At 37.7% G+C, this 14,862-nt stretch overlaps 1 protein-coding gene across 4 annotated transcripts in view; it reads right to left on the bottom strand.

Annotated features, from left to right (window-relative positions):
* The window catches only part of MAP3K4 (mitogen-activated protein kinase kinase kinase 4), a 144,452-nt gene that overhangs the window by 85,906 nt on the left and 43,684 nt on the right, over positions 1 to 14,862 (bottom strand). For all 4 annotated transcript variants that reach the window (XM_074948723.1, XM_074948726.1, XM_074948725.1 and 1 more), the window contains exons 3-4: positions 10,346 to 11,733; positions 2,016 to 2,258 (exon numbers count right to left, since the gene is read on the bottom strand). In XM_074948723.1, the coding sequence (XP_074804824.1) occupies positions 2,016 to 2,258; positions 10,346 to 11,733 (1,631 nt within the window). The remainder of the gene's footprint in view (positions 1 to 2,015; positions 2,259 to 10,345; positions 11,734 to 14,862) is intronic.

Below are 14,862 nucleotides of genomic sequence, written 5' to 3'. Positions count from 1 at the left end.
CTTGAGATTATAGAGGTAGGAGTAGGAAAGCCAAGATCTCAAAACTATGCTGTGGTGATGAGTATGCCAAATACCTCCAACTTTAAAATAAACAAAAAAAAGAAGCACTTCTGAAAGACCCTTGGGATGATGCATATTTCAAGCTCCTTGCCCATCTGATGGAGAAAAAAAAAGTGAGATGAAAGTACGTGGCTTGAACCTACATAGTTCATTCAGTTAGCAAAGAGATCTATTTAAGAAGTACCTCTGAACTACAGGTTCTTAAAAATACTGATTGGGACACCTCTGGCATTTGTTGGGGGTGAATCCATTCTCTCTGAGGAGTCAATTAGCCAGAATATTCACTGTTGATCTTGTCTCTGCCAGGCATACAACTTTGACAGCAAGAATTAGTCACCTCTACCCAACAGTGAAGAATGCTGGTTTACAAACTAAAGGGAAGGAAAACGAAGAGAAAGCACCCCCCACCCCTCAAGGAGTTTGAAAAAGAGAAACTAATGTGCAACCATCTTTTTTAAATTATGGAGAAGACCCATCAGACTGAAGTGGTTTTCTCCCATGCCCTCCAACATAAGGACATCCAGATCCAAGAGAGATGAGAGGAATGGGCTCAGAAAGTGGTCTTAAGAAACCTGTCAGTCAGTCAGTCAAGAGGTATGGAGCTCGATTACAGTTTGGAAATTAATCTTGGGTATCTAGAATCAGGATCTAAATCAACCTGAGAACTTATGAAATGGTGGTACCTAAAAGGACTTAGATGAGGAAGCCAAGAGCTTTTAGGTTGTCTGAAGGAAGCGATGTCTTAGGATCAGCAGTGAATGCAGGCTATCCCAAAAAAGTCTATCTCCTGAAAGGAGAGGGCCATAAAAGAGGGCCTAGTAGACCATCACCTTTGAGTAGGCCAAAGAATTATATTTTTACTAGTAAATGACAGTAAACATCAATTTCACCAAACACACAAAATCATTTAAAAAAAATTTCCATCAAAAAATCAAAACTTACAGATCGCCAAAGTAAAATGCTGCTTGAGAACTTAGTTTGATTTGAGGATATTTACTTTGTATATTTTGACATGTGATGTTGGCAATTTGTGTTTTGATGGCTATAAAGCTTTAACTTTCTATATCTCAACATCTGCTGTCATTAAATAAATTGTCTGACCACACCCACATAATTTCCTCCAACAGAGAAAATTTAAATCAATAAAAATCAAAATATTCTTAAAAATAAACATCAATATTATCCATTGACATGATAAAAAATAAAAATAGAGTTCAGCCAAGCCTACCTATCAGCCAGAATGACTACACTGTCTGCCATCTCCCAGGCCAGTACCTGAAGCAAGTCTCTGGTGTCACATACAAGTTTGGTTGGCAATGAGAGGTAGCTTTGTTTTAATTTTTCTAGTCATGCTGCACTGAACGTCCAGGTTTTGTACAGGTCTTGAATTCACAAGAAAGACCAAAAGGAAAGTGAGGAAACCAGCAAGTAGAGGGAATACTTTTGGATGCGGAGAAAAAACCCCAAAACTTGGAAACAAGCGACTGGTTACTGCCTATTGAGTATAAGCAGTAGAGAAGAATTCACTGGTTCAGATTGTGGAATGAGGAGCAGACAAAAAAAAATCCTAGTCTACACTGGTGAAGGAAACCATACTACACTCATACTAGCTTATGCCCACATTCAACACAACTGCTGGTAGAACTATTTCAACCCTACTGCAGATGACGTCTACAGCCTATAACAGCAATGGAATGCTATTTATTTATTTATTTATCCTTAGTGTCTCATAATCCTTTACTCAGACATTTTGATTCCTGGCCGCATAAATCAAACAGGTATATGTGACCAGTTGTTTATTACATAAACCTCATTTCCATATGCAATTGAAGGCAATTTAAGGGACACATAATGTACTATCATTTCTGTAACAAATTCTCTTTAAAACAATTAAACAGACAACATTATAATTAAAGAATAGAAAGCAGTTTTTAATAAAAACTCTTGAAGCAAACCTGCTTAATACTCAAGAGAGATGGTTCCCCAGCGGGCCTTTGTTCCAACCTTAACTTGAGACATTCATGGATAACATTGAGAAGTACTCGGCAAAGGACCAAGAATGCAGGTTCAAAAGATGGTAAATCCATAGATTTCAGCTCTTCCATTGATACAGTGCTGCATTTTTGCTCTGAGGAAAGTGAGGAATTTGACAACTGCACATAATCTGAACACAACATGGGATCTGGGAACTCTGAAAACTGTAACAAAAAAATAAATAAAACAAGTATTGTAACAAGGATTTTAAATAATCTAAGTTTAAGGAAATTGCATGCATGAAAAAAGAAACTGCTTTTGAGAGCCAGACTATTAATCCACTATGATCTAATATACTGGAAAGTCTGCAACACTGAGTTCAAATTAAGTCTTTTTTTTAAAAAAGCTAAAATCCAATTTCCTCATAAAGCTGCCAGACTGAGGACAAATAATTTAACAACAGGTGTGGACACTTGAGAGTGAACAATCCAATCTTAATTTATTTCCAAGATCAGAATATGATTAAACTATCCAATGAAGCAGAATATTCTCTGTATAGAAAGAAAACTGGATTGCACATGAGAGCCTGGAATAGTGTTAAACCTAAAACAACACTGGAACATCTATTCAGATCATCCTAGGATACTTAAAGGTAATTTCAAGATTTAAGCTTTTTCAAAAAACATTCAAGTGTTTTATACTAATGGAGTAATTCTGGAAAAGCAAGGTGATACTGGGCTTTGTCAAGCTGTGTGTTGTATCTGAATGGTAGCATTACCGTATTTCCTCCAACTGTTCTATTAGAAATAGCACAGTGGGGAAAGTGCACAAAGCAACAAATAGGAGTCATCACACAGCGAACCAAAAAAAAACCCCAAAACCAAAAGAAAAAAGAAATCTTGAAAGTGTCCTCCTGCAAGGGTTTGTCAAACTTGGTTATGTTTCTTAAAGCAACATTGTGGTTAAAACAAGTAATACAAAATGGTAAGTATAGCTAGTATGTTTTCAAATTAAGGAAGTTAAATTTATATTTAACATCTTAAGCTGATTGCATTCAGAGATATTCTCAATGATTTTATCTAAACTATACGTGTACCCAAATGTAATGTGTGTTTCAGGCACAGTTGCACATGCAAGTTTAGTGAGTGATAGCAATTTAGAAATCTGTCCTTTAATATGCATGCAGTGCTCACTAATGTTCATGGGAGTTGTGCATTATCCAAGGACAAAATTTTTCCTTAAGCTCTTTAAACTCTAATCCAGTTCTTATATTGCACCCATTACTGTAATATTTGAACACCTTCCATTGATGCATTAAGAGATGTGACTAGCATCTTTCACATGTAGTTCTCTCCTTTTTCTTCAGTGTCAGATGCATACAATATGGATTAACGTGAAAGGTAAATGGATTAAGAATATAAAGTAGATCAAATGATCAAGTACAGTCATGAAAATTAAAAACTTTAAATATGCTAACTATTTTTAGGCTCACCAGCTAATAGAAAACTTGTTTATTCCTTTACACCCACATTCACATTTTTGACATTTTGTTCCTACTGCATCAGGCAAGTTCTGTTTCCCCAGAACAGTCACACAGAATTATTCTGCCTGACAAAGTTAGGCAATGTACTTTTCCAGCAACATACTGTGTTCATTGCTTTTTAGCAATGGCACAAAACTAGTTGGCAGGCGTAGATTCTAAAGGGACTTTAAAAAGCACTAGCCTACTGTTCGATAGAAACAGTGTGTGATGACTCCTTGAATTTGACCAGACTAGTCACCTTAAACACAAAAAAGGGCTGATATGGGCTTCTTTGCATTATACACATCTTATAATTAGTAAAACTAATTCCTGTGCATATAATAGGTAGTATGGTGATTCCTTACAGAGAGTTTCCACCAACCCGTGAAAAACAATATGAATAGAAGGGATTTCTGTGTTCCAATAATCTAGCCATTCCAAATTGAAACTTCAATTCCTGCCCCCTTCAAAGTTTATGTCCCAGTCATCACCCTCATTTCCTCTCTAGGATGACCAAGGAAATCACCTTTACAGCTAATCAACTGTTTCTCAAGTGAACCAGCAGCTTTAAAAGGCACGAACCCCTTCTCCTCCACCCAAAAGGTGGAATACACTGGATAAAATCCTGGTCCCACTGAAGTTAGGGATTTTTGCCATTGACTTCAATGAGATAAAGATTTCACCCACTGTCTCCACAGAACTCCCAGTCTCTGCTGAGACAAAAATCAAGAGACCAAGATGAATCAATCAGCATGTATCTGTGATATAAAGTGCCTAACATTTCTGCTTATACATGTATAAAATTTAATGTAAAAAAAAAAATCAATGATTTATTTCAACACTACTCCTGTGTATCCCTGCGACTCGATGGTCTGCTACTGCAGTAATTAATCTTTTCAAAAGAATTCTCACTACACCTTCTTTTTACCCTGTTCAATTTTTTTAAATTAATCTATTTTCAGGGGGCTTTAATGGAACCATAACAATAGCAGTCAAGGCTTTTTAAAGGGGACTTTTTCATTAGCAATAAGCCATACAAAAATTAGTAAGGATGAATTTTACTGCCCATGTGCAAACATCTGAAGGTTAAAGTCTTTGTTTTAATATAAATACATTTTTTTCCAAACACACTTTTGCCAACAATGTTTTAAGAGCTACACTAGTAGCAAAAATAACCTAATGAAATTTAAATTCTCAACTTGGAATATAGCTAATGAGAATATAGATTTTAGTGTTTGTTCAGTAAATTTTTAAAAGACTCTTTCAAACAACGTGACTTTTCATAATACTGGGGAATTATTTTTAGGAATACAGGACTAAAATACAAAATAACTAAAAATGGTATTTCATTTTCTAACACTGGAGATAATACAGCAAGACTTTCAAATACAGGGCATCTATTATTAGACACCTTAACCCCTATTAAGCCACTTAAGATGCCTGATTTTCAGAAGTTCTGACTAGCCACAAATCGTTCTCTGCAGACATTTTTCCAGCACCTCTGAAATACCGCACCATTTAAGTGTCAAAATATGGCCTTCTTAGTAAAATTTACAAAAGTGCCTAAACTGCTTACAAGCCTTAGTTCCATATCCACACAAGTTAGGTAACTAAATACTTTTAAAAATCTGGGTGTAAGGCACCTAACTCTTATTGAAAGTGGGACTCAGTCACTAGGGGTATGACTGCACTGCAATTAAATCCTGGCATCTGGCCTGGGTCAGCTGACTCAAGCTCACTGGGCTCGAGCTGCTGCAGGGCTCTAAAAACAGCAGCGTTGAGGTCTAGGCTCAGGCTGGAGCCCGTGCTCTGGGACCTCACAATGGAGAAGGGTCCCAGGGCCCAGGCTCCCCCAAGCCCAGATGTCGACACTGAAGTTTTTAGAGCCTGCAGCTTGAGCCCCACAAGCCTAAGTCAGCTGACACGGGCCAGATACCACTGTTCAATTGCCATGTAGACATAGCCCAAAGCACTTTTCAAAATTTTACCCCAGGTCTCTAATTTTGAAATAGACATTTGAAAATGTTGGCCATAATCTTTAAGGCCCAGGTCCTACATGACTTTAATACAGATGAAGCCTTTCATCTGCATGGAGCTCATTGTAGTACTGGGTCATAAGTGTGATGAATATCTAACCTCAGTTTCATACTGCATATAAACATTTTTATTCAAACAAATTAAATTTCCTGAGTTTTTAGATATTAATGTTTAAATTACATAAACAATTCATTTTCAAAATAGGAGAGTTCAGGAAACTTTTTTTTTTTTTTTAAATCAAAGCTCATTTTTAAAGAGCCACTGCATTAAAATTTTCTTTATATTTTGTAAAACGTACACGTGTATACTCAAGCACACAGGCAATATATAAAAATTCTTTAACGGAAGTAACACAAAGGTTTATAATGAAACACCAATGATTTCAATTATTATGGCAAGAATGCCACCCTGATTTACAATAAGACTCACCAACCCACAAAAGTAAACTGTAACAGATACAACTATATAATAGGTAATATTTCCAGAAGGAAAAGAAAACAATGTAAGGACATTTGCATAATCACTGCAAGACTTTAAAGTTATACATAACATACACATATGTAACAGAACTCCTTCTGCAAGTCTTATCTGAAAACAAAGTACTACAAGTAGGATAGTTTTGTTACAACAAGTGTTCTTGTAGATTAGCAGTGCTGTCATTGTCTCTAACAGCTAGTCTACAAGGGGAAATTATTGTGGAATAAATTTGGGTGTGAATTTAAAGCACACTAGCTACTCTGCACTAACTCCCCCCGTGGACAGTCTGACGGCACACTAGGAATGCCTTTGTGCTCATTAGCTTAACACACATTCAAAGTGTATTAAGCTAATTTGCACAAAGGCACTTCTAATGCACAATAAGTGTCCATGTAGAGAGTTAGTACAGAGGAGATTGTGCGCACCAGCTACACCATGATTTTTCCACTGTGTAGACAAGTCCTCAGACTGAAGAGCCAATATCACACATCCAATATATAAAATTGTGCATTAGTCTAAATTTTACTTTTGTGTTTTCAGTACAAAAAAAATCAGTGAAACGTCACGATTTTAATACTTTTACAGGAAACTAATAAAACGAAAAAACACAAAAATGGAAGTGAAATAAAACCCGCCACAATCACAGCCCTAATCAGCATTTGAAAATGTGTTCCAAAGATTAGGACAAAGGAGGCTGAATATAAAACCTAGAGAAAACAAAGTCTGCTAACACTGGGTAAAATTTTCAAAAAGTGCTTAAGTTACAGTAATTTAGGAGCCTAAGTCTTATTTTCAAAAGCACTTAAGTCCCCATTGGGACTTCGGCACGTACGGCATTCACGCATTTTTAAAAATTGTACCTATTATGGTTTGATTCTCAACACAAGTACATTTGTACACTAACATGATACACATACAAGGATTAAATAAAGTGTAAGAAAAAACAAAATTCGCAATGAAATATATAATTACATAATGTTTCCGCTATAGGTTGTTTTGGGGAAGGGAAAAGTGGAATTACTTAATGTATATGGTCTGCAGTAATAAAAAACAACCCTGCAAAACTGATAAGATATTTACAATACACAGAACCTCAGAGTTGCATACGTACACTTACAAAAAAGGATATTATACCTTAATGTTAACTGGAATTTTTCTTTGAAAGGGACTTTTAAAAACTGCAGTTTCTAATAGACTCTAAAAGTTAACCCTTTTAATAGCAATCCCTGAATTTAAGTAATTTTTTTTTAATTATAAAAATTATATTGTTATTCCCTTTTGAAATCTACAAAAGTTTTTCAGCAAGGACAATGGGACTGACTTACAAAGGGAAACAGTGAAAACGACTATATTCAGAGTATGTCAAAATGCAAAAAGTAGGCAAACTGAAAAATATATTTGCTGTATTCTCTTCGTTAGCTGTAATCTATTACTACTGTAGGTAAAGCATTTCAGAGAAATGTGATTTCCAATTTGATAATATCCCATTATTTTGGGGGCTAGCACAGGAAGTTTACAAATGTTGTTTCAATAGTCCAAAAATGATGGAACAGCTTAGTGAAAATGAGCACCACTGAGTGCTATGAGGTCATAAAGGTGTTCTCAATTATTCTACTAAAAGATAAATGATCAGTGGGTTTTAGAAGTACTCCTCTGCTTGATTCTCAGAATGTTTAATCACAGGGACCAGCAAGGGTTCTGCAAACTATTGGTGGTTCACAGGCTGTGGTCTGAGAACCATTGCTCTAGAAAGGCATGCAGCTGTATTTGAATAGATAAACAGGAAAAAAATATGCAAAGACGTTCCTTCAAACCTTGGAATTATTTTTCATTCCTATTCATTTTTAAAAGTATGCTCTACCTATCAGGCCAAACTTTCATACATAGTTTCCATTTGTTTTTAGCCTATAAAAATGTGAATGCACATTTGTTCACTAATACAGAATGGCACACACACATCAGCATGTACATGAACTAAGATTTTGCACATGCATATGCTTCAGAAATGCACAAACATATTCTCATACAAAATCTTGGAGAACATAAGTAGAAGCCAGTTTGAAGCTGGCTGCAACTTCAGCCAATAGTTTTAATATATTTTTTGTAGAGAACAAAATGATCTCAAAATCAACAGTACTACTACTAGCATGATTCTTCACACCATCAAGTTACTTATAAACGTGAATTTATTAATCCTCAAAAAACCCTTGTGAGGTATATAAATGTTATCCTTTTACAAATAGGAAAACACAACCAAGAGGATCCAGCAACTTGTCCAAGAGCACAGAAGGAATTCATATTAGAGCTGGGATTAGAACGCAGAAGGATCCCTGTGTCCCAGGACTAGTCATGCCACTAAACAATGCTACCTCATGATGGAAGAAAAAACCCTGACTACTAGTATTGCTAAATACATATTGTCAAAAACTTACGTAACACTGTTTATGTCATGATTATTGAAGAATATATGGTAGGAAATGTTATTTTTGTTCCAAAATACAAACATGTAATAAACAAATTCCATAAATTAGCTATGCTTATTTCAGTATTAAGTGTCAGGAGAGTTAGCAATTCATGAAGGTACATAACTAGTTTACTGGAAAGGATTTCTCCATGGAAAATTGTTGTTTCTATCAAAACATTGTTAAGGTTATATCATCAGTCACAACTAAGGGAATACTTATGCTACGTTGAATAGCAACTTAATTACATGATCAGATGCCATTTCTAAAATATAATACAATACCCTACTTTTTCTTCTTAAAGTTATATACAAACGTAGAATCTTGCAAGATTATTTCCATTCACGTACACTTACACTACTATCATGGTCACAATGGTTCGCAGCATCATTAACAAGAAAGAAAATATACACCATAGAACATTTTAAGTTTAGTCAGCAGCTGGTATTATGCAATTTCTTTTCAACAGCTAACAGATTTTCTTAGGTAAAGTTTGTGGATAAAGCAGTTAACACTGAAGTGACCAATATGCCTTAAAGTTTTTTCACTATTGCTCAGTGTTATACTAAATTTGTAGTATGTTGTGTAAGAACAGTTTACTGTGTAGTTAGGATTAGATGAAGTGAAGCGTTTGCATATACTGTCCTTACATGTGCGGTGTGCTGAAGTCTACATCTACAAAAATAGACGGTAAACCATAAATGGCATTGTGGCTTAATTCACCTTTGGAGACCTGAATTCAGATCCTGTTTGGGCTACAAATTCTAGCCACAAAAACTTCAGAAGTCCATAGCTAATTATCCTGGACCTTAATTACTGCATGACATTTCAACCAGTACACAGTTTATTGCTTCCATCATTACTTTCCATTTAATTCACTCATAATTTTCTTTATTTAGTGTATTATAACCTGAAACAAAAAAATGAAAACAAATAAGAGCCAGTGGAAAAATTTAATGGACTTAAGCTGCTTTCTTTTATAGATTTTAAGGTTAGACGAGACCATTAGATCACCTACTCTGACCACCTGTATATCAAAGGCCATAGAATTTAATCCAATATTGAAGCCTATAACTTGTGTGTGGCAAAAGCACAGTTTCCAGAAAGGCATCCAGTCTTGATTTAAAGACAAGAGATGGAGAAGCCACCATTTGCCCCTTGGTAGTATGTTCCAATGTTTAATCACCCTCACTGTTCAAAATGTGTGCCTTTCTTTCTAATTGGAACTTGTCTAGCTTTAACTTCCAACCATCAGAACTTTACCAAACAATAATGGTGCTTATAGTAAACACAGTTTATACTACATGTAAGGTTCATTCTTACTTTTGCTGAGGTCAACAGAAACATTTCTTAATTTCATTGTTAGCTCTTGTAGGCTCTTAATAGTAGCGCACCTCCTTTCTTCATAAAATTAAAAGGATTAACTCATTAATATAAAGTTATCTCAAACAAATATGGCAATTAGAATGAGCTAGTGATTCTTGGAATTTACCAATTATTACTACACTTTAAATAATGAGAGTGAGACACTTTATAAATCAAATTGCAATACCTGAGAAAACACCTGTTTCTAATTAGCAGAGCTTACATACCAAAAGGTAAGAAACAGGTGTGTCCAGAATGAGATTTTATTTTTATTTTTAAGAAGGAGAAAAATGTAAGTCAGAAAACTGGTTTGTCAGGTGAAAATAATTGATGCTTTCCAAGCTCTTGATTCAACTGTGGTAGGTAACATTTGAAACAATATTGGGGGGGGGGGGGGGGGAGTCGAGTGAATCTACAGTATTCCCATTTATGCCAGCAAGGAACCTACCTCCAGCTGGTGATCACCCTTTACCAATGCCATACGGGCCCTTTGCAAGGAACCATGCATTAGCTTGTGAAGTCTTAAAATTAGTTTCCTCAACCCCATTTGCTTCAGTGCTTTGTCTACAAATGGCCTGTAAATAGAGGTCAAACAGTGTCTGCTGCAGCCTGCCTCGGCACTGCACTCTGGAATAACCCAACAGGCCAAGTCATCCTCTGATTCAAGCCTGTCAAGCTTCCTTGAAAAATGGTCCTGTAGCTGAAAATCAAAATTTGGCTTATTGGTAAAATTGTTCTTGATGGCTTGTCTGAGTTCCTCAACATTCTCCTCAGAGATTTGTTCTTCATCTTCACTTTCCTCAATGCATGTTCCTGAGGATTCTTTTACTTCTGCTTCCCTACCATCTTCCTCATCCTCTGGATCATTTTCCTTGGACGGCTGAGGAGAAGGAATTTCAAACACTGGCCAGCCAATGTCAGACAGATTCTTGATGCCCAAAACAGTTCCCATAATCCTTAGTTTCTGGTTTAAGTCTTTTGTAATGTTTAACCACAGACAGAGTGCCTGCACCCTGTCTTGGAAGTCCTTTGCAGCATACTTTTCATAGTCCTTTTGAAGGGCCTGCAGAGACGGATAAAGTGCTTCTACATACTCTAGCAGCTCCATTATCCTCTTTACTTGCTCAAAGGAGACCCGCTGACGATGGAGGTGTTCATAGTAACTTGTGTAACCCACAGCACTAGTTCCATGGGCTGCTTTGCAATGTCCTTCTCCTGAAGTACCATTGAAACTGGCTTCATTTCTTACACAGGAGAAGCTTTCATACTTCACTTTGAAGGTGAGGATTTCATTAATAATATCTGGGATGGCTTGACGGGCCGTATACAGATAGAAATCTTGGTCATTAATGCTCCGGCCTGCATGCCACGCTTGCAGCTCAAGCCAGATCAGTTCATTGGATCGATTCAACCAGACAGAGGAGGTGTTTTCCTGTCCTCTCTGTTCCCGGTCCTTTTTCTTTGAGACTGAGGTAAGCTTTAACAAAAGCCGCAGGGTTTCAAAAAATTTTAAGCGGTCTGCTGGGCAATCAGTCCTAGAAGTCTGGCGTGCAGTTCTGGCTATAGGCATGGGCACAGAGACTGGAAGCTTAGCATTGCTACAGCCAAGGCTGAGGTAAGGCTTATTGAGATCAACATCTGGAATTGATTTTTTTGGCAAGGACCCACCAACTGAGTCTAACATGAATGAGCACTGCACATTTTTCTTGAGATCTCGTTCTGTTGTCCTAAGGGTGGCTCGAATCTTTTTCCCGTGCTTATAGCTGTGCTCTTCCACATTGTCAGTGGTTTTGCCATTGTCTTTTTGTGGAGGCTGATTTGGTGCACTCATCTTTTCTGTAAAAGAAATTGAAAAAGAATTTGACTACAGCAACATGAGGACCTTTTTAAAGAACACTGCTCCTTAATTACATTTTATGAGTCTTATTTTATTTGTACTTTCTATCCACCCAAGCGTCCAAATTTTGTTTTATTTATAGCATATGCTAAATAGATAGAAAGCAAACAGTTCCATAATTAAAAGTAATATCTGCATTTTGATTTTATAAGTTTAGGTGGCATTTCCTTGTTATTTACAGAATGCCATAACCTCCACTAATAGAATTTATACTGTAGTTATCATGGTATCTGATCAACTTACTGATTTTAAAGGTTATATACATAGTGATACGTTACTCTAAATCTCCATCTATGGGAATTTAAAAAAACTGAACTGGGAAAAGCTAAATTAAAAAATCTAGGTCAAATATTAGGTATCTATAAAATGACTAAACAGGATTTTTCTACCTCTGAATATCCATCAATCTTAATCCACAAATTACTGGCACAACACAATAGCTCCAAAATTTGCTCTTTTAATTACACAGTCACATGGACACCAACAATTCATATACACAAGTGAAAACCCTAGAACACATATAATTCCTGAAATAAAGAAATGCTGAATCCACTTAAAAATGAAGAGCACACCATTGTATTGTGGGATTTTCTAACAATAGGTTTAACTCTGCAACCACTGGTAAGAACATTTTGCAGTACTAAATAAAATTGTAATAATTGACTTCTAATTATAATTACCTCTTTTGCTGCATGTGGCAGCTGGAGTCAGTGACTAAGCAGCAATCCAGAGGGCACAGAGGGACTAACAGCCTGGAGGCAGATTGACTCTAAAGGTTGGGGCCTGCTTTAGTTTCTTGCATACAGTATTTACAAAACGGGGAAATCAGCAAGTGATCAAAATGTGAAATTGTCAAAGTTACACCACCAAGCATTTTGTCTGATGCAAGTAACTCTCCTTTCTTTACATTGAATACATTAGAAGTGTAATAAAGTGGTAACAGTCAGAACAGTGTACCCAACCACCTAGATCCTCACATCTCAGTAGTATCTTATTGAAAATATTTTAGCAACGATGGAATGCTAATTACAATTCAGCACTTTTAAAAATATATATCTAGTAGCTAACACTAGCTGTATCCACAAACAGATGGAAACAAATCACAAACTGTTATTTCCCTAGAACAAAGGAACAATACAAAATGCTGTAAACATCCCATGTTGCCAATGCACGATTATTCCCTATATTGAGTACATTCTCATACCTTTCCTTACAGAAAGTATCTGCATTATAACCCTGATAGCAATCAGGGAGGTGGCCACTAATCAAGGTTCTCCTCAAACTCTGTGCTTGCACAGCCTCTGCTAGAAGACACTCTTCACAGACTGATGCCTGCTGCATAAAAGTCCAGCCACTGGCCTCCCCTTTCACAAAACAGCCAGAGGAAAAAGTGGTGGTGGTACCCCTCCCCTTATCAGTTTTAGCCCAACAGTTAGGGCACTCACCTGGAATATGGGAGTCCCTGGTTCAATTCCCCCCTTTACCTGATAGGGAGTTAGGAATTTGAATTTGGGTCCCCCCCCACTGCAGGAGACTGCCTTAGTCATAGGTATAGAGGAATTTCTCAGTCTCTCCTCTCAAAGCTGTTCCACTTTTTATAAAATAAATAGTCCTTGAAGAAGGGATTTTAAGGGCATGTCTATATAGTGATTTAGTGTACGGCAAGCTGGGATGTAAATCTACAGTGCTCTAGCCTGCCACACAACAAGTGGCTATATGGAGCCTGCTGCCTTGCACAGCAGCACTACCTTCTTCTCTGACTGTTCTGTGTGCCTTTTGTTTGCTTTTGTCAAAATGCGTGAAAGGCGAAACAAAATGTTTCAGAATGAAATGTTCTGTTTTGACTTACCAAAACATTTTGACTTTTTTCATTTGGCTTGGCAAACTCTATACAAATTTGCAAATAGTTTTGGTCAACCCAAAACTGCATTTTTCAGTGCATTGTTTGAAAAATGTCAGCCAAGTCTAGTGGTAAGTGTGGGGAATGGAATGAGTGAGGAAGAATGAGGCCTGGTCTACATATGAAAATAGCATTATGTCAGCAACTGGTTTTGCAGAATCAATGCTGCTCATGGATATAAATGTAAGTGCAGAGGACAAAAACTGTGTTTGTACTCTGTTCAGCTATACCTGTTACTAATGCTACACTATTTCCCCATGTAGACAAAGCTGAATCAATAGAGAGGCAGAAGAGCGGAACAAGTGACCACCATGTCTGCTGAAATCTTCTCCATCCAAACCTGTCGCTCTTTTCATCTTCATTAATTGCAATCCCTGTTTTATAGGCTACCCAGGTCCCAAAGCTCCATACTCTATCACAGGGGTCGGCAACCTTTCAGAAGTGGTGTGCCGAGTCTTCATTTATTCACTTTAAGGTTTTGCGTGCCAGTAATACATTTTAACATTTTTTAGAAGGTCTCTCTCTATAAGTCTATATATTATATAACTAAACTATTGTCGTATGTAAAGTAAACAAGTTTTTCAAAATGTTTAAGAAACTTCATTTAAAATTAAATTAAAATGCTGATCTTACACTGCCAGCCCACTCAGCCCGCTGCCAGCCTGGGGTTCTGTTCACCTAGGCCGGCAGCAGGCTGAGCGGGGCCTGCGGCCAGGACCCCGGCTGGCAAAGGGCCGGCAGCCAGAACCGCAGACCTGCAGTGGGCTGAGTGGGGCCGGCGGCCAGGACCCCAGACTAGCAGTGGACTGAGCGGCTCAGCCCGCTGCCACTCAGGGATCCCGGCCCTGCCCACATAGAGTGGATACCTACCTTCTCCCTGGTTCTAGCCCATTCTCTTCCTCTCTCTCTGCACTGAGCTGAGGGTGGGAGTGCACTGAGCACAGGGCTGGGGGTGAAGGAGCAGGCTGGGGGTTGGGGTGCAGGGTCTGGCCAGGAGCTAGAATGAGGGAGGGGGCTCAGGGTTGGGGCAGGAAGTTTGGGTGTGGAGTGCTTATCTGGGCAGCTCCCATTTGGTGTGAGGGGTGCAGGAGCTCCTGTTTGGTGCTCAGGGTGGGGGTGGGAATGTGGGGAGTGCAAGAGTCAGGGCATGAGGTGTGGGGGGGCTGGG

Source organism: Natator depressus, chromosome 3 (genome assembly GCF_965152275.1).
Source record: "Natator depressus isolate rNatDep1 chromosome 3, rNatDep2.hap1, whole genome shotgun sequence".
Classification (NCBI taxonomy): domain Eukaryota; kingdom Metazoa; phylum Chordata; order Testudines; family Cheloniidae; genus Natator; species Natator depressus.
The sequence above is the reverse complement of the archived record's forward strand: the minus strand, read 5'-3'. Positions and strand labels throughout refer to the sequence as shown.